The 20,185-nt window shown below is 41.2% G+C and overlaps 2 protein-coding genes across 2 annotated transcripts; one reads left to right on the forward strand and one right to left on the reverse strand.

Moving 5' to 3' along the window:
* Positions 1 to 3,070: 3,070 nt before the first annotated feature.
* On the reverse strand, positions 3,071 to 7,555 carry COPE (COPI coat complex subunit epsilon). The gene is made up of 10 exons (XM_053456205.1): positions 7,411 to 7,555; positions 7,226 to 7,288; positions 7,008 to 7,108; positions 6,437 to 6,589; positions 5,767 to 5,820; positions 5,369 to 5,450; positions 4,733 to 4,888; positions 4,515 to 4,583; positions 3,779 to 3,853; positions 3,071 to 3,432 (listed from the first exon to the last, which is right to left on the reverse strand). The coding sequence occupies exons 1-10, from the start codon at positions 7,507 to 7,509 to the stop codon at positions 3,385 to 3,387; spliced, it is 900 nt and encodes a 299-aa protein (XP_053312180.1). The 5' UTR covers positions 7,510 to 7,555; the 3' UTR covers positions 3,071 to 3,384.
* Positions 7,556 to 7,673: 118 nt separating this feature from the next.
* DDX49 (DEAD-box helicase 49) lies at positions 7,674 to 19,034 on the forward strand. Its single transcript, XM_053456216.1, has 13 exons — positions 7,674 to 7,824; positions 9,151 to 9,274; positions 11,209 to 11,294; positions 11,412 to 11,533; positions 12,045 to 12,232; positions 12,459 to 12,599; positions 12,812 to 12,887; positions 13,085 to 13,161; positions 13,575 to 13,672; positions 14,450 to 14,524; positions 14,792 to 14,880; positions 15,000 to 15,071; positions 18,131 to 19,034. Exons 1-13 carry the CDS (start codon positions 7,710 to 7,712, stop codon positions 18,305 to 18,307), a joined length of 1,440 nt encoding a protein of 479 aa, XP_053312191.1. The 5' UTR covers positions 7,674 to 7,709; the 3' UTR covers positions 18,308 to 19,034.
* Positions 19,035 to 20,185: the final 1,151 nt, after the last annotated feature.

Raw genomic sequence — 20,185 nt, forward strand, 5'->3', positions numbered from 1 at the left:
CAAACACAATGTGCTTAAGCTAATAACACACAAACAATGATAAGCTTTCTTGTCTTTATTGAACACACCCATTAAACATTCACAGTACTGGTAGGGAAAGTAAGTGAACCCTTGGATTTAATGACTGGTTGAACCTCCTTTTTCAGGAATAACCTTCCAGCTTCCAGTAGCTGCGGATCAGGAGGAACTTTAGACCATTGTTGCTTAAAACTCTGATGTCTGGTGTGAACAGATCTCTTGAGGTCATTCCACAGCATCCCTAATGGTTTTTAAACCATTCTGTAGTAGAATTGCTTTAATGTGTATGGTCATTCTTCTGCATTATACAACTTCCACCAACCTTCAGCAGGTGGAATGCCACCCTGACATTATCCTCTATGATACCATGATAAACTTAGGGATTTGTTGAGAAGTGATGGAAAGCTGTACAGGCCCCAAGGCAGGAACGCAGTCCTAAAGAATGATGCTCCCTCTACCATATTTCACCATTGGGATATTTTCATGTTGGTATGAGGTGCCCTTTTTACACCATTTGTAGTGCAGTGTGTTCTTCCCAAACAATTCAACCTTAGTTTCATCAGTCCACTAAACATTTTCTCAGTAGCGCTGTGGAGTGTCAAGGTTTTATTTTTTTTTGGCAGATTTCTGGCCTAGGAGGCAGGAGTGGCCCTCTTGCCCCCCCCCATAACTAATATACACACTGGAACACACATAGCGACCATAATAGATGCTCATCAAACATCACAACTTCCTCGCATCACAATTATCACACCTCATTTGTATCACACATACTTTCACCCATCTGGCCTGACAGCCAGCCTCCTCCCTACCGACTATGGGCCCTGACTTTGTTAAAACTTATGTGGCTACCCCCAGCAGTACATCATCCCATCAATTGCTGAGGGGATTATCTCCAGCAGACAGCCAGGATCTGCAACCAGGGAGTGACCGCCATTGTTTTACTTTAATCTTGTAAAAATCAGTCTTCGTTTTGGTTTATACCCTACACTGAGTCTCGGACTGGGGAACCGGGGAAAGAGTGTGTGTCCCAGGCTAAGCAAGCACAAGTCAGCGGAGGTAGTTGGTCGGACTAGCCAGCTCCGTGACTTACCTTATTGGGATACCTTTATGATTGAGCTCACATATTATGCAGGGTCACATGACATTGCTTTGCATAACCTCAATTATGCTCCCGCCTCCACGAGTGGGCCAGTCCAAATAAAACCAGCCCTGTTTGAAGAATTTTGCCCCTTACCAGCGCAGCCTTGACTGTGGACTTTAGCTACTAAGGAGCAGTAACAGCCAGAGGGACGTCAGAAATGCAGCAGGTGAAGCCAGAGTATTGTTACACATAAGGTTTTTGCTAGGTTTGCAACATGTGGCTTGTGTAAGGGCTTTTGACACTAGAATCTGCAGAATTATTATCTTTTATTTATAGCGCCAACATTTTACACAGCTCTTAATACAATACATATAGGCAGAGAGACCCCTTGCTTGCAAGCTTACAATCTTGAGGATCCCACCATGGATTTGTAAAAGGGACTCCTCGGCTATCATATGCATTAAACCGCATATGATGGCTGGAGTGTCTCTTTAAACACTTAAAAGCAGAAGTTATTTTCCCCAAATGCTACATTTTATAGTTCAGCACACTAAATTAAACTTAAGCAATGTTGTTTTTTTATAATAGTAATACATGTACAATATATGAAAGTGTTATTTTCTAGCTATCGGTACTTAATTGCCACGTTGCTGATTGTTGTTATCTGGCAGACTTTTTTTTTTTAGGGTAGGTGAAAAGAACGATTAGATCAGATTATTCTGGCCCTGCTAATTGACACACAAATCTTAGCTTTCGTGTCCTTTAAATTAAACCTGTATGCTGTACTGTATAAAGGAGTAAGACTGAGTATTGAAGATAATAGTTACAGATCTCCTTTAAGTTCGGAAAGCAGTTGATGCTATATCTGCTGTTCTGCACCAAAATGCTCCATTGTAACAATGTATAATTTTAATAAATTATAGAGATGCATATGCGCTCACGCCCGTTGTTTTCAGGCTTTATAAAAACTGTTTGCATGTCCTTCTGCATACCAAGCAGCATTCATTGTCAAACATTGCTTGGTTATTTACCCGGTAGCTGCTTCTTGATGTAATTTAAATGATCCAGCATGTGCTCGAGCCTTGCTCTGCCCGAGCCTGCAATCCAGTGCTGAACTGAAACCTTGCATTCTTTTCCCATATTCTTAGCCAGTATTCTAACTATATCAACGATGTTTAATAAGCAATAACATGTAAATAAAGTAATGTGCAGAATTGGACATGTTCAATACTTGCACCAAGTCACTTGAGGGAGATTGAGCCTGTAAAAAGCCTGACTACGCTAAATAAATGCTGAGCAGCCATATACTGCATATAAATAACCTACAACAACTAAAGGAAATACGGTATCTTGTGTTCAGTTATGCTAGACACCATCATGATAAAGGTTTAAAATTGTACTGTGCCATAGAAAGAGAGAAAGCTAATTTGGTAAAGATGATACCTTTATTGGCTGACGTATAATAGATTGCAAGCTTTTGAGACCATCTAGGTCTATTCTTCAGGCATATTGAAGAGACCAAGATCATGAAAGCTTGCAATCCATCATGTCAGTTAGCCAATAAAGGTATTTTTTTCCAGATTTGTATAAACCATGTTACTATATGTGGACCTGAAGAAAACATATAAAATATAATATAAAAAATTCAAATGATTGGCACCCCTTTCCAGTTCTATTATCTGGATTCTTGCCAGAACCATTGGTGTTATGTCAGTAACAGTTATACCTGAAGCCTTAATGGAGAGGCTTTTGATGCAGTAAGTGGGATTTTGCCATCCTCCAATCTAACCCCTTATTCCTCCTGACAATGGCTTTTGATTATAAAACATGCCCCCATCTCAAACACCCGATTATGCATATGCCAAATATTTCCACACGAGATGCTATAACTTTGGGATCTCAGGCTACTAACTGCCCAAGATGCCCACATTTACTTTCTCACATCAAGAACATTAATTACAACAAAGAGACGGAGAAATAAAAATACGTTTATAGGGAATGTTGACAGAGAAAACCAACAGAACCATTTTGACAGGGGACTACCTGTATTGCTCCCACTTTACAGATCTACTAATCTCAGACTCCAATGTTCAAAGCTGAGTCAGTGCAGAATATAACAGTTACAAACCCCATGCCAGATAGGAGTTAGCTTTGCTACTCCACTGCTTGATGTCATATTTTGCAATCAAAGATATTTATAGGAAACTTTTGAATCTGCAATATACAGACTTTGTATAACAGAAAACAGTGACAAGAGGTTATATACAAAATGTTGGTTAACTTCAAACGCTTGGGGCATACTGCAGGACAAGCCGGTCAAATTCATTCTCCTGAAAGAAAAAATACGAAGGTCAAATGCATGGGCAAAATTTATCTTAAAAAAATTAAAACAAAACAACTTGGTTTTAAATCGTAATATTCTGTATAACATCATCAGGCCAAATAACTAATTTGACCAATGTTGTGTCATTTAGTATACCCTAATAACACCTCTCTTTGTTCCTATTTTTCTCTGCAATATATTTTATTACTTTAAAAAAAATCTCTCCTTGGAACAGGGATATAGTTCTCCTTCATTCTTGACCGTACGTACCAACCCCGTAATACAAATCCATTCTAGAACACGATACATTTGATATCCCAATGTATAAGATTAATGAAGTGTGCGCTCAGTACCTTTGCGTGAAATTCCTTTATAAAAGGATGATTTCTGTGTCCGTCCTTGAGCTGAGACAAATAGCGATTGGTGACCTAGATTAAAAAGCAGTTATGTTAATCTTTAAATATAAACCAATTTCACCCACCCAATCGGAAACCCTTATTCGATCACCAATTATATCTTTAAACATCTCATAACTACCCATAGTTGTAGGTCAGCTACCTGACGTTACTGCCTACAGGATTTACTATAAAAAAAATTACAAAATACCCAGATGCCACAAAACCCGCTGGCAGCCGTGCATCACTAACAATTTGGACTAACAAAAAGATGACAAGGGCTCTGCTCCAATAATACGTTCATTCAGAATTTTTATGTACTATTAATGATGTTTCTAAAGCTACATTTAGTAAAAGGAGTGTTAAATTCAGCAAAGTAGATTCCTAATCCTTAAAACGCCAGCTCAGAAAATTGACAATGTATCTCCCAAGTAGCAGCACTCCTTGTGCTCTAGATAGAGATTGCCAATATCTTTCTGTAGCGGGTCTGGCGGGAGAGATCTTGGGCGAAAGTCAAGCCCATTAAATTCTATTTGTCAACAAAAAGAATATGGTATGGGAATCACAGTCTTTAACCGTAACATTTTAAAACACACTCATTCATAACAGGGCCCCTCCGTTTCACGTGGATTGGCTATTTCTGCCCATATAACACATATACCCTCTCAGTATACCCCAATATAGTTTAACTTACCTCTGGAGGTTTACCAATGTGCTGAGTAAGGACGATGAAGTTAATTAATGTTTCTGGGTGGCTGCTGTCCTGCATGGGGGGGGGAGAAGAAAGGATGCATATCAGATTATATATAAAATAAGTATATATAATCAAAATACTTGTTTTTATGTTTAAATGTGAAACAGAACCAAAAATGTTTGGGATACAAAGAACCCACCCTGGACACATAGCCATACCTTGTCCAATGCTTCCTGCAGGACTCCTTCTGCATCCTCCCACTTTCCCTGACCCATATAACATGTCGCCTGCCCATTCAGCAGCAGCAGCGTGGAAGAGTACTTGTCAGACATCTCTTGGAATATGTAGAAAGCATCTTGAAGTTTGTCTCCACCCTAATTGAGAGAAACAAAAAAAAAAAGTCACATTGACACAAAGGGTAGAAGACATACAATACTTTTAAAAGCGCAGGCGACATCTAGCAGCATCTGAGTCTATTAAAAATGTATGCATTACCAGATTATCTTGATACATTTGGGACTGGATCTCAGTTATTTGAGAAGCAGCAGCGCAAAGGTTCCTTACTGCCAAAGAAAAGGCTTTAACCCATAAGTTACTTTACAGAAGACACAATAATGTCACTCTCTTAGAGCAGTTGAATGGTTTGGAAAGGCAACACCATCATGAAGATAACAGGAAAACCCAAATGCCCTATGATAAGCACCTGCGCTGTCTTGGTACATTAATAATTAGCGTTAATATTACCACTACAGTTTGTGATATAGCATAGTGCTATTAATGTTGTAAAAATTACAGATGCCTAAAACATGTTAAGTAATTTTAAGAAATAAGAAAACCGTTCCTCTAGCTCTTACAATAGCAATGTTGACCCAGGCTGTTGCCAGCTGCGTTAATGTTGCATCTTCATCCACATCCACCATCTTCTTCAATTCCTTCCTAATGTTGGGATGGAAACGAACAGGCTATGAAGGGCTGAACTACAAGAACAACTTCATTCTCTGCCCTTTGCACTAGAATACACAGCATTTCTCAGATTCATGTTCCTGGCCCGGTATAATCTAGAACTCCCCAGAATACAGTTACTATATATTCCCAAAGATGTATATAAACTGACTTCCAACATCCTGAGCTCATGGAACAGAGGAAAATCATGTTTGTTTTCAAGATAAGAGATTTGTGTCTAAATCACCACTAACGTCCAACTTAAAACCTTGAAGAACTAATATGAATGGAATATACAAAGTAGTTTTACCTGGCCAAATCAAGTCTATCAAGTTTCAGCAGTATTTGGATTTTTGTGGCCATGCTGCAAATAAACAAAACACAAAATTACATAAAATGTCACTTTAGAATGTGGACACAAAACAGCCTGGCTTTTACCAAGAGAGCCATGTATATGAACATCTACTACACTAAACATTTTGCATTCAATTGGTGTTATGTATAAAAAAAGTGATTCTGGTGCAAACTTGTAGACTCTTACAAACACAGCAAGATTCCATTGGTTACCATGGAAACAAGAGCAATTTGCATCAAAAACTTTTTTTATACAAAATCCCTATTGGGACAAATGTTGCTCTTTGTGCCATAGTTGTGTAAGGGGGGGTGTCAGCAAAGCAAAATTGCGACACCGCACCTCAAGAGTAATGACTGGATTGCTTACACGGACACATTAAAGAGCCACACACTTTAAAGGAAATTGTACAATTACACAGTTTGTTCAAGGTTTAAAAATAAAGATACCAAGTACATTTTTTCTTTGTTGCAAGTATCTGACATTTAACTTGGGCTAAAATATAAGAATACTATACACTACAACACTGTTAATTTTTTAAAACAATATTAGCAAAAGAGAAGAAGTACCCAACTTTAAATGCCTAAGCTTCCCTAGGTAGCGATAAGATAGAAGATGCTTAACCTACCACTCTAAGCTGTCTCCCTGATGGAGTGCTCGCAGAGCAGCATCAGTGTTACCATCATGAAAGTAGATTGAAGCTGCCATGAGCAGGAAGGTTGTGTTGGTAACATCGACACTCTTAGCCATTTTTTTGTCCAGCTCAGAAACGATGGCATCCCTATAGAAGACATACAACAGGTAATAAGCGTCAAGGGGTCTGTTCTCCCATGATCTTCACACATGTGTGCATTATATATATATATATATATATATATATATATATATATATATATATATATATATATATATATATAGCCTGCAAGACAAGCCTGGAATCCATTACCAGCACAACTGACAAAAAAATATTCACAATACAAACTACAAACTGCAGACATATTCCACATCAGCTCAAATGGGAAAAACACAACATACCATACAAGTTGTCGGTGATGCTATATTAAGATATCAGACAAGTAAAACACATAACAGATCTAGGTGTGCTTTCCAGATATCAGTTACACAATTGTCATTGTATACAAAAAAAATGAATGAGGATACTTGTAATTGTGTAGGTAAAAGGGAAGGAAAACACAAACCTGCGACTTTCACTGGAGAGATAGTCTGCAAACATTCGGACAGCCTGCAACTCTGAGTTGGCATTGGGGCGGATTTCATCCAGGACAACGCCGTATTTTTTCTGCAAAGGGGGACAAAACAACGAATTTTAGATTCTGTTAATTATTAAACTGGCCTATTATATAACATAATGTGAAAAGGACTCATACAGTGTATGCCTGGGCTTAGTATAACTAACCTGTGCGATATATGCTCTGAACAGGAATACATCCCTTTCCACCTCCTTCTCTGGACTTGATGGCTGCAAGAAACAATTTAGGAGTTGGGTCGGTATTAATGGTGGGGGTAACAATAAAAACCCTGCGCAGCTTTAATTAAACGTAAACCACGGTTGTAATACATTAAATGGGTGTTCATTCTCACCTTCACTCTTTGAGCCTCATTTATACTCTGCTGGTAGCTTCCAATATAAAAAGAGTTTTTCACATCAAACAACTCGTCCACTTCCCCCTGAGCGGCCATCTCTGTCTATACCGGACACGTCACCCGGTCTGGACAGTCCACTTCCGCTTCTCTGACACTTCCCTTTCCGCTTCTCGTCGTACAGCTTTTCGGGAAATGTAGTTTTGAAGCGCTGCGACGTTTGGACGTACAGCTGACTCTAACGCCAGAGTTATGCGCCGGAAGTTCTGTCAGTTCGCTTCACGTGTATTGGAATTGGGATGGAGGGTTTTGAGAAACTCGGACTTTCTTCTTGGCTAATTGAACAGTGCAAGCAGCTGGGAATATGCAAACCCAGCCCTGTCCAGGAGAACTGTATTCCGGCCATAATGGACGGTGAGAAATAAAAGAGGGAGGGTAAAAGCCGTGTGTAACGGGGATCTAGTCACTGGGCTGCACGTCACTAATAAAAATAGTAATAATATTTGTGTTGTATAGCGCCATCATATTCCGCAGCGCTGTACAATGGGTAGACAGGACATAACAAGTAGTATATAATATAACAATTTGACTTACAGAGACAACAGGTGAGGAGGGCCCTGCTCAGACAAGCGTACAGTCTAGACTGAGGCTTTCCGAAAGTTCATTTTTAGGACAGGTTTATTTACCTACTTGTAAAAACGCTATAATGGCGCTTACGGGTTAAAATAAGCAAAATGTAGTTATTAGAAGCTCGCTCTTGGTGTATACCAAAGGGTTCCATTGCTTTCCTCAGTTTTAGTGTGATTACTTGTTTGGGTAGATTTTTTTTTTCTTACTGCTTTTGTGATTGAATTCATCATGCCACACTTTCTTAAGTAAAAACCAGATGAGCTTTTTTCATACATTGTGGTTAATGATCGATGTACATGGCGACAATCTTCATGCAGTCATCTTAGCGTTATGAAGGTGAGGCTATGGCATGGAAACCCGGTATACTTTTTGGTTTTGGGAATTTAATTTAGAATTTAATGCTGATTTAAATCGGCTGTCCGCTGTTTAAAACCTGCATTTCACAAAATTGTCCACGTTCCAGACAGGGTCCGCCCGACAATGGAGCCGAGTGGGGCAACCACTCCAGGCGGCACTTTTGAAGGGACGGCACTTTGCTGCCCCAAGCCCTTTTAAAAAAAAAAAAAAATTTAAAGCAAAAGAGAGAGAAAGGGGCACCGAGTGGTTTTCGCTTACCAAGCTGTCAGTACCCGCTCGGCGCCCCTCTCTCTCTCCTCTGCGGTGAGTCTCCCTGTTTGGTCTCGGTGCCGGCTTGTAATGCTGAGTGCCGGAAGATTACCTCATTTCCGGCGCTCAGCATTACAAGCCGGCACCGAGACCGAACAGGGAGACTCACCGCAGGACTGCTGAAAGGTAAGTACAAGGGGGGTGGTAAGGGTAGATAATAGGTGGGGGGGCGGCAGGGACGGAGGGAGAGGAAGGGTAGATAAGGGGGGGGGCGGCATTTTAAAATTCGCCCCAGGTGGCATTTTGTCTTGGGCCGACCCTGGTTCCAGGACCCTCAATGGGGATGTATTTATTTATATATATATATATATATATATATATATATATATATATATGTATATATATATATATATATATATATATATATATATATGTATATGTATGTGTGTGTGGCGCCCGCACAGCACACAAGTACCATATTTAAATTATGTTTTTCCCCTGTAGGCCGGGACTGCATGGGCTGTGCCAAAACTGGCAGTGGGAAGACAGCTGCATTTGTGTTGCCTATTCTGCAAAAACTCTCTGAGGATCCTTTTGGAATATTCTGCTTGGTGATCACGCCGACCAGGTAACTATTTGGCTACTAAAAAGTTATTCAACCTGCTTGTTTTGTTTTTTGTGTTTTTCATTTTTTGTAATTGGTTTATAAACCATGTTTAATTTAAAGTAGTGGTGGCAGGGAATTGGTGAGATTGCATTTTAGTGGCCAAGCTCTCTCTAAGAGCTCCTTGCTATGTAATCCATAGATGATGTTCACTACCACTAACGCTTACGGTGAAAATATCACACCAAAGGCAAACATAACAACATTAGTGTCATAGTGTATTGCCTACATTGTTTATGATTGGTTTTGGACAGTAGCCCTTTTTTATCAATCATGTTGGCAACAAGCTCTATATATATATATATATATATATATATATATATATATATATATATATAGATATAGATATATATAGATATCTATATATATACCGTATTGGCTCGAATATAGGCCGCACTTTTTTCCCCCACTTTAAGTTTTTAAAGTGGGGGTGCGGCCTATATTCGCTCTAGCGCCCGACGCCCGGGACATGCAGTGGTTAAGATACAGATCCCCCGCAGCGGTGCAGGGGACCTGTATCCTTCTCCCCGATACGCAGACAGCCTCCCCTGCCAGCACTTCCCACGGGGGGGGGGTGCCGGCACGGGAGGTTATCTAAGCGTTTTACCTCTGCCCACCCCCGACTTACCGGAGCAGACTCCCGGGTGTCTTGCGGGGCCGGCGGGAGACATTTACGCAATACGCGCATGCAACTTCCGGTACCGGAAGTTGCATACGCGTATTGCGTAGATGTCCCTCGCCGGCCCCGCAAGACACCCGGGAGTCTGCTCCGGTAAGTCGAGGAGGGGGGGGCAGAGGAGGACAGCGGCAGCGTATCGCGGGGAGGGAGGACAGCGGCAGCGTATCGCGTGGAGGGGGGACAGCGGCAGCGTATCGCGTGGAGGGGGGACAGCGGCAGCGTATCGCGGGGAGGGAGGACAGCGGCAGCGTATCGCGGGGAGGGAGGACAGCGGCAGCGTATCGCGGGGAGGGAGGACAGCGGCAGCGTATCGCGGGGAGGGAGGACAGCGGCAGCGTATCGCGGGGAGGGAGGACAGCGGCAGCGTATCGCGGGGAGGGAGGACAGCGGCAGCGTATCGCGGGGAGGGAGGACAGCGGCAGCGTATCGCGGGGAGGGAGGACAGCGGCAGCGTATCGCGGGGAGGGAGGACAGCGGCAGCGTATCGCGGGGAGGGAGGACAGCGGCAGCGTATCTCGGGGAGGGAGGACAGCGGCAGCATATCTCGGGGGGGGGGGGGACAGAGTGGCAGCATGTTTTTTTTGGTGCTTTTTTAAAGAAAAAAAACTTTTTCTTTAAAAAAGCACCAAACTTTTAGGGTGCGGCCTATATACGGGGGCGGCCTATATCCGAGCCAATACGGTATATATATATATCATTTATCCATTAAGTAACATCAAATGGATCATAAATACAGTATTTAAAAGGGGTAATTGATCATTAGAAAATCCTTCTGCAATGATGTTCCATTGAAACCAAGGACATTTCTTGTTTTCATGGAAAACAATCTCCCTCTAGATTGTAAGCTGGTTTGAGCAGGGCCCTCCTCACCTGTTGTCTCTAAGTCAACTTGTTATGTTACATACTACTTGTTATGTCCTGTCTACCCATTGTACAGCACGACAGAATTTGATGGCGCTTTATAAAACAATAAATAATAATAATGAAAACAGCTAAGTGACCCCAAATGTTTGAACGACAACGTGTTTGTGTATATGTATATATATTTGATTAGATGGCTGATACTGTAACATGGGGAAAAATGAGTACTTTGTGCTTGAAGCTCTAACTATATATTGATCGGCAATATAAACATATTTTTATATTGTATAGCATATATCATTTTGTGTGTGTGAATAATAATTTTCATAGTTTCTGATGTGCATTTTTCACCCTACAGGGAGCTAGCATATCAGATTGCAGAACAGTTCCGTGTGTTGGGGAAGCCACTGGGTTTGAAGGATTGTATAATAGTTGGAGGAATGGGTATGTATTATATGTACTGTCTGTTGTATGTAGAGTGTATTGCAAAGTCCTTGTTATGAAATCTGTATTCTGATGAAGTGAATTAATTGAATTGAAGTGAATTTTCTATCCACACAGACATGGTAGCGCAAGCTTTGGAATTGTCCAGAAAACCGCATGTTGTTATTGCAACTCCTGGTCGTCTGGCAGATCACATCCGGAGTTCAAACACGTTCAGCATTAAGAAGATACGTTTTTTGGTAAGTCTGTGGTCAGTGAGTATGCCAATGGGTTTTACTGCTTGTGACTGATCAGACTGTAGCAGCAGTGCCATTGTTGCCTTGGTTACTGTATTACAGATTACTTTTCACATAGTTATTGGATTACGCCAGTTTTAGAAGCTAGTACCTTTTCACAAAGATTTCCATTTTTCCTGTCCGTAAAGTACATGTTCACACAGCCCCTCTTAACGCATCGAAACAGATGCTTGTGGAAGCTGGGTGATACCACCAGTTTCTGCGTGGTTTTCCAGAAATGTTGCAATCATCAGGAAGTGAAAATCACATGATGTAAACAGATCACCCTGCGGAATGTTGTCACCCAACGCAGTGTAGTGATACTGTATGTATTGGACAAGTACTGCCATCTAGTGGCAGATCTAAGTACTTGCTGAACTTCTTTAATTGGGTTAAATCCATGATACCATGATCTCCCTAGTGTTTGAAGGTATAATGTTTTTAAAATATCCATTGTTTTACGCTCTTCTTCCAGGTTCTAGACGAAGCTGACCGGCTCTTGGAGCAGGGCTGCACAGACTTTACTAAAGACCTTCAGGTGATCCTGGGAGCTATTCCTGCACAGCGACAAACCCTGCTCTTTAGTGCGACTTTGACAGACACTTTACAGGAGCTGAAATCAATTGCAATGAACAAGCCCTTCTTTTGGGAATCCACTTCAGAGTAAGGAGCAGACTTTACGCATCAAATAAAATATTCACTTGAAAATAATGCATATGACACCTACTTGTTTCAACAAATATATCAACATTTAACATTTAGAAATTAATTGAACCGCATTTTCTTGCATTGTGAAATGGGACACTGTCAACGTCACTGTCAATGTTAACTAGTTTCCACCTTCAAATAAATGTATGATAACCGATTTAAATTATTTTTCTTTCTAAAGGGTGCGGACTGTAGAGCAATTAGAACAGAGATACGTTCTGGTACCTGAAAAAGTGAAGGATGCCTATTTGGTGCATCTCATCCAGAAGTTCCAGGATGAACATGAAGATTGGTCAATTATGATCTTTACCAACACCTGCAAGTGAGTGCATACGAGGAGTGTGATTGTAGGCTCGCAAGAGCAGAGCCCTCTTCTCCTTTAGTGCCAGTTTGTTATTCTGTCTGACTTTAAATGATCCCACTGATTGGAACAGAGCTAAGGAATCTTCTGGTGCTTTATAAATAAATGTAAAGTAATGATGCACTTGAGTGGTTGACTGTTCCTATATGACCCAAACTCTTATAATCTTGCAGAAACTGTCAGATTCTCAACATGATGCTGCGTGAGTTCAACTTCCCGTCTGTGGCTTTGCACTCCATGATGAAACAGGTAAATGCTCTAGAAATTAGCTCTTGTTGCAACTCTACACTGTTTGCACATAATCCCTTTATAACCACGCACCTATAAATTTGCACCTGATCTATACTATTTCCCTGCTTAATAAATAAGACATGCATACAACATTCTCGGCTTTGCACCTATGGACGATTGACTTCTGATGAACGTGCTGTCTTCTCTTCTTCCAGAAGCAAAGATTTGCTGCACTTGCTAAGTTTAAATCAAGTATCTTCAAGATTCTCATTGCAACTGATGTTGCCGCCAGGTATGCAAGAAAGGCACAAATTATTGTATAGTGTGCGTGTGTATACCCTTAGAGTTCACTTAACACAAAGGATAATTTAAACTCTGTGGAGCAGGCGTGCATACTGCAGTCCCTTAGTATAAACTGGTTTTCAGGATACTACAGCGTTACACTTTTGCACTCAGTCAGAACACCCCAGGCCTACCTGGAAACAATATATTTAAACTGCCGAGGATAAATATCTGCTTAATTGTGTATATTTAACAACTGCAGGGACTTACCTAGTACTTTGTCTATGTAGACCAGCACCAAGCACTTGGTTGGCCCATCACTTTTTGATTGAATAACTGACTTATGTTTCTGCTCAGTGTCTTCTCATAACATTTGCATCTTTAAATAATTGCTCCATTGCTGTTTGTGTTCTCCTTTTCTAGGGGGCTAGATATTCCTACAGTTCAAGTTGTGATTAACCACAACACTCCTGGCCTGCCTAAAATTTACATCCATCGCGTGGGCCGCACAGCAAGAGCTGGTAGGATTCTGCTTTATTGGGAAATGTATTTAATCGGGATTTTAAAGAAAATACATTGTTATATTAAATTATATGAAAGCTATACTGTTGTAAGAATCTTACTGTAAAATCTCCCTGGAATGGAAGATTACAGGACATCCGCGTTAATCGTATTAGGTTCCACAAGTGATCTGAGACGAGGACTGTCTAAACCTATGTTGCAGTGGGCATTTTTATGTATGTAGAAGCAGATGCTAACTGGTGCATTTTGCAGCTATTACTAAATTTAGATTGCCATAGTGCTTACTAAAACTGCTGTAGTGTGCCCCCTCCTTTGTGTGGAGGGCAGTTATAAGTAATGTGTTGAAAGAATGAAAAATAGAACAAATAAGACTGATAACTGGAACAAATAAGAATGATAGAGGAGGATTTGCCTTGTGGTGAACAATGCCTCCTTAAGATCAGTGTTTGTTATACATAGAACATCAGCTGCACGTCCCCCACATCATCTCTTCTCTAATGAACCATTTCAAGAGGTTGAATGAGGATATTTTATCGCAACACATAAAAAAGGGAGTGCATATATCCATCTACAGTAGATGCTAAAATCAATGGAATAATTGAAATCACACACAATAAAAAAAATAGTACAAATGGAGAAGAGGTCTCTGCTCTTGAGAGCTTGCAATCTAGCCCGTAGTTCTGAGGGAAGTGAAACAGTAATACTGTGTTTTGTATAGAGCAGACCTTCTGTATGCCTTATGTGTCATGGTTTTGTTTTATTATTATTTCTCTCAGGACGGAACGGATTGGCCATAACAATGGTCACCCAGTATGACATTCATCTGGTGAATGCAGTCGAGGAACAGATCAGTGAGTAAATAAATCTATGGAAGCTATGTGTATAATTCTATGTGAAACTATGATGGATCGGAATCTTACCACATTTTTCCGGCACTTGAAGAGGTTTCCTGAAGTGTAACCTTATCTGAGTGCTTTGTCTTTAAATTGAGTGTGTAATTAGCTCGTTATTTAATAATTTAGGCTAACCTTCCTTTTTTGGATGGCATAGCCCTAGGCAGTTTATGGATTTTGTTTTGAATAGTAAGGACTGGATGAAGGATTTTTTGTCCTTCCCAGATATGAAACTACAAGAGTACCCAGTGAAGGAGAGCGAAGTGCTGAAAATTCTCACCCACGTCAATGTGACCCGTCGAGAATGTGAAATTGTAAGTAGATTTCTGTTTTTTTTTTTTTTGGGGGGGGGTGCCCAGCCACTTACCGTGAATGACTGTTGGATTAATCATCTTCTGTGACAATGATGCATTGTGTGGTTTTTTGGCTCCAGAAACTGGAATGCACAGACTTTGATGAGAAGAAGGAGATAAACAAGAGGAAGCAACTTATTCTAGAAGGGAAGGTGAGATGCACTAATGTCCCTGTTTCACCGATATACTGTTCCATCTTATACTAATAGTTAATGTTATGCATCCGTAGCGTGTGTAACTTTTGGGGTGAGGTCCACGTGGAATAAATTCTTTGTCAATGGTGGAATGGTCTTTAAGACAAATGATTGGTGACCATCTTTCCTCATTTCAACGAAAGTTTCATGCATGTAACTGCACAACAGTTTAGGAAAGCTTTTCTTATCACATTTAAACACAGTTCCCTCTGCTGTAGAGTATGCTGTAGATTAGTCACACACCCTTTTTCCCCCCATTTCTTTCTAGTAGTAACACAATAATATCAGGCTATATAATTTAGGGCAAGTACCAGAGATTGTCTGCGTCTAAGCTATTGTATGTATATAGTGTTTGAAAATGTGACACTAAAATGCATATAATTATTTTTGCACCTTTTATTTGTAAACATACGAACTCCTCTTGACTGTATATTTTGTGTATCGTATATGTGTTTTGTAGGGCTGCAACAACTAATAGATAAAATCCAAAATGAATGTTATCGATTAGCTGAATCGATTTTATCGAATATAAGATGAGGGCTTTTTTTTGCTCGGAAAAATCCCCCTTGTTTTGTAATCCGAACTCAAATAGAGGTCTGACTGTAACACTAAGATCCAGATCCCCCGCAATGCTGCAGGGGACCTGGATCCTTTCTCTAGCAGCCAGTGGATGTCTGTCTGCTGCCGGCACTTCCGCTGGGTTTCTATGATGGAGCACCGGAAGGTCACGTCATGCGGGCTACTAGAGAGGAACATTCCCCCGTAGTGCTGCAGGGGATCTGGATCTTTCGTTCTGGCAGCCAGTGAGCATCTGTGCGATACGCGCAGACATCTTCTACAACTGCCAGCACTTCCTCTGGGGCTTCTATGACAGAGCACCTGCGTCGCATGACCTTCTGGTGCTCAGTCATAGAAGCGCCGGCGAAAGTGCAGGCAGCAGAGGTTTATCTACGTGCATCGCGCAGATGTTCACCCACTAGGCACCAGGGAGTCTTGGGGTGGGGTCAGAGTAGCATATCAGGGGGGGCACAGAGTGGCATATCTGGTGGTATGAGGCATAGTGGCATATTTGGAAGTATAAGGCGTATCTGGGGGCACTGTGACATCTGGAGTTATAAAACATATTAGAGGGGCATATAAGGCATATCTGGTGGTTATAAGGCATATCTGGGGGGGGTGAAGTGGAATATCTGGGGGCAGTAGTGATGTCCGGATCATGAACGAATCGTTCATTTGATCCGATTCTTTTTAGTGATCCGGATGAATCGGTTCAGTAGACTGAACGATTCATTTGTAGCGGTTCAGTCCGTGAATCATGCAGCTGTAACCTGATCCTAGAGCTGTGAGTCATCTGCAGAGCACTCAGACACAGACTCTGGGGTCAGGTTACAGCTCATTAATTCACAGAGGAACGATCACTCATAGAGTCAGGGAGTCGTTCGAAGAGTCAAATGATTCGAATCTTACAGAGATTCGAATCATTCAGAGAATATTACTGATACCATACTTTTATAAATAAATACATTAATAATGTTCACACTGCCCCCAGGATTTAGATTCCCCTGAGTTTGCCCCCCTTTACCTATAACTGCACCTACAGTTAACTTTATTAATTAATTAAATTAATTAAATTAACCCTCAGTCATCAGCATAAAATTAACCCTTATACCCCATCAACCATAACTGCCCCTGAAATTAACCGTAAAGATCCCATTAACCATAACGGCCCCTGAAATTAACCCTAAAGACTCCATTAACCATAACGGCCCCTGAAATTAACCCTAAATACTCCATTAACCATAACTGCCCCTAAATTAATTGCATGTACTCCAGATAAATTACCTAATAAATTGGTATGGTTGATGGGGTCTTAAGTGTTAATTTAGGGGCAGTTATGTTTAATGGGGTGTTTAGGGTTATTTTAGGGGCAGTTGTAGTTAATGGGATGTTTAGGGTTAATTTAGGGGCAGTTAGGCTTAATGGGGTGTTTAGGGTTAATTTGGGGGCAGTTATGCTTAACGGGGTGTTTAGGGTTAGTTTAGGGGCAGTTATGCTTAATGGGGTCTTTCGTGTTAATTTAGGGGCAGTTATGCTTAATGAGGTGTTTAGGGTTAATTTGGGGGCAGTTATGCTTAATGGGGTGTTTCGGGTTAATTGTGGGGCAGTTATGCTTAAAGGGGTGTTTAGGGTTAATTTGGGGGCAGTTATGCTTAATGGGGTGTTAAGGGTTAATTTTAGGGGCAGTCATGGTTGATGGGGTGTTAAGGGTTAATTTTAGGGGCAGTCATGGTTGATGGGGTGTTTAGGGTTAATTTAATGGAGAGGGTTTATTTAATTAATTTAATAAAGTTAGCTTAAGGGGCAGTTGCAGGTAAAGGGGAATGTAAATCCTGGGGGCAGTGATTATTAATGTATTATTTATAACAGTATGGTGATATTATCTGACTGATTCGAATCCCAATGAAGGCAGAGAGTCGTTCAAAGATCCGGATCTTACAGTGATCCGGATCCCTGTAAGATCTGACTCTTTGAACGACTCTCTGCCTTCATTGACATCACTGGAGTAGGCAGGGGGGAGGATTCATTGAGTAATGAAAGGGGGGGGCAATCGTTAGTGTGCCTGCACGGAGTTACTGGAAAACAGTAACTCCTGTGAGTCACACTGAGTGATCCGAAGATTCGGATCATGAATCGGATCATTTCAGTGAACGAGTCGAAATGATCCGATTCACTTTAATGATCCGAACTGCCCATCACTAGGGGGCAGTAGGCATATGGAGGGTATACGGCATATCAGGGGCCAGAGTGGCAAGCCTAGGGGCATAACTGCTGGGAGACAGGTTGGAAACTAATTCGCCCAACTAATTGATTATTTTCATAATTGTTAGTTGCAGCCCTAGTGTTTAGTCTTGACCTTGCTGGACATGATGATCAAAATATCATTGCAGGGTTCTACATTTAGGAAATTGTTTCAGCTGATGTTGCTTAAGTGTACTAATAATTCTGTTTTATCCAAGGACCCAGACTTAGAGGCAAAAAGGAAAGCAGAGCTGGAGAAAATTAAGAAGCAAAAAAAGAAATTCAAAGAGCATATCCAGGAAACTATGCAGAAGAAGCGAGATGCCCAGATACGCAGGAAACTCAAGAAAAAATTTCTGAGACAAGAAAAGAAGGCAGCTAAAGTTCAACAGTGACCTGCCTTACATGGAGGCATTGGTCCAAGAATGACTGTGCCAGAGGGTAGAAGCCAAAAGGACGTAGGCTGTCTCACCTAGACTTGTAAAATGCCTGGCTTCTCTGTTGGAGATCAGGAACCAAAGATGAGCCCCTTCCAATGCCACCGGCTCATTTGTTTGGCTTTTTATGCAGCTGTTTAAGTCTTTCTTCCTGAACCATTGCAATCAAAAGGAACAGACCTATAGTTTCTTAGCGCCATAAATTGGGTTACGGAACAACCATACCTAGGCCATGATTTGGCTCCTGATGGGGCTGTTTTGTGGAGCTGCCAAATCAATTAACCTAAATGTCACTGATGATGTACACAAAGTAGAATGCGGCCTCTATTCATCTTGAGAGAGTGTTTTTTTTTTCTAAATATGTGCATTATATATGCATTATATGAGCATAATGTAATTTTCTTTTGTGTGAATGAAGTCCCTGAAGGGTCATGAATGAAGCAAAACTTAATAAAATAAGTAAAAGAAACGGATCTTCATTGGTAGCATATAAACTTCTACAGACACAGGAGACCTAAGCTCTACATAATTTTAGGTGGCGCACCATGCAAGGATGCTTCATTACGTTACACTTCGCATCTATAGAAATGTAAAAATAAGTGTTGATGAGATTGTTCCTAAATTCTTGATCATGTATTTGATATTTGTGCATGAGCATCCAGTACACAGAGGTTTATTAACACAAGTGTGTTTTGTGCCAGGGAAAACGGATGTGTATTTAAAATATATATATGTGTTTACTTGGATCGCAAGCTGGAAGGAGAAGTAATCAGAACGTTGCTGGCAGCACAGGTGACGATAGTCTCCTCCCATCTGCGCTAGAGCAGAACTATAAAAAGATAGCTCCCCTCCCGCATACACGGTGTTCTTCCTGCCCTACCTGGGAGACATCTTTGCCGTCTGACATACCCTTCCTGGGGGAAGCGTTTTGCTTCAGGCAATCTCTCTTACATTTCAGGCTCTGGAGTAAGCTGTCGCCTTCTTCCTAGGTCCCTGATCTTCAGGGTCGGGTCCGGAGCAGGTAGGCTCCAGTCAGCCAGCAGGCCTTTCCCCTTCTGCCAGAGAACTTGTGCAGACTCTTCCAGACTAGACGCTTCCTCTTTGCTGCACCTGTGCTGCCAAGATTGACATGAAAACTGAATATATACAGGGAATTACATTTTCTAGTCTATCACTTGGCAGTACATTTTTTTTTGTCTTTGTTAATACACTGGATATGGAGGGGAGGTCTCTTTTAGTCCTACCTCAGATGAGAGATTATCTCACCTGTGTTGCTAAGGGATAGACAAAGAAAAAGATTTCCCTTTTCCCAATTTCCTTGTTAACTTTTACGAGTCGACAAATTGAAACAAACCCAAGAATTTTTTTTAACCCTTTCAGTCCTGAGGGTTTTCATAACCAAAATATTTTTACCAGCATTTTTGTTACAGCATGATCCCCCTTTCCTATATTTGATAAACTTGCATGGTTGAATGCAGTACCAGTTCTCTGAGTCTTTTTTTTTTAAAGGACGCCGCCATCTTGCGAAAGGCAAAATCTCTCATATTGGCTCTTGTGACCGCTTTCCGCAGCAGCGACTCGCTATCGAGGCAGTTCAGCGACACCATTTTCGCCTCCTAAGCTCTTTTAAATCAGGCAGCCGTTGCCATACAATATACGGCAGATGTTGATTTCTGGGGAGGGGCCACACGGGGCCCCTGCTGCAGATCTCAGTGTTGCTGAATGCCTTGACATCAAGGCATTACAGCAACACCGTTTAGGTGAAGAAAGTGATTGTAGATCGCTTTCTACACCTGTTTAAAGTCATGACATGCCAGGCACGTCAATTGTCGCCAA

Source organism: Spea bombifrons, chromosome 1 (genome assembly GCF_027358695.1).
Source record: "Spea bombifrons isolate aSpeBom1 chromosome 1, aSpeBom1.2.pri, whole genome shotgun sequence".
NCBI lineage: Eukaryota > Metazoa > Chordata > Amphibia > Anura > Pelobatidae > Spea > Spea bombifrons.

Coding starts and splice junctions, on each gene's coding strand:
- COPE (XM_053456205.1), bottom strand. CDS start 7,509: ATGGCCGCTCAGGGGGAAGTGGACGAGTTGTTTGATGTGAAAAACTCT. Junction 5,821..6,436: donor CAGGGAGACAGCTTAGAGTG/GTAGGTTAAGCA, acceptor GTTTATTTGCAG/CATGGCCACAAAAATCCAAA. Junction 4,584..4,732: donor TGCAGGAAGCATTGGACAAG/GTATGGCTATGT, acceptor CCCCCCATGCAG/GACAGCAGCCACCCAGAAAC.
- DDX49 (XM_053456216.1), top strand. CDS start 7,710: ATGGAGGGTTTTGAGAAACTCGGACTTTCTTCTTGGCTAATTGAACAG. Junction 7,825..9,150: donor TATTCCGGCCATAATGGACG/GTGAGAAATAAA, acceptor TTTCCCCTGTAG/GCCGGGACTGCATGGGCTGT. Junction 11,534..12,044: donor TTAAGAAGATACGTTTTTTG/GTAAGTCTGTGG, acceptor CTCTTCTTCCAG/GTTCTAGACGAAGCTGACCG.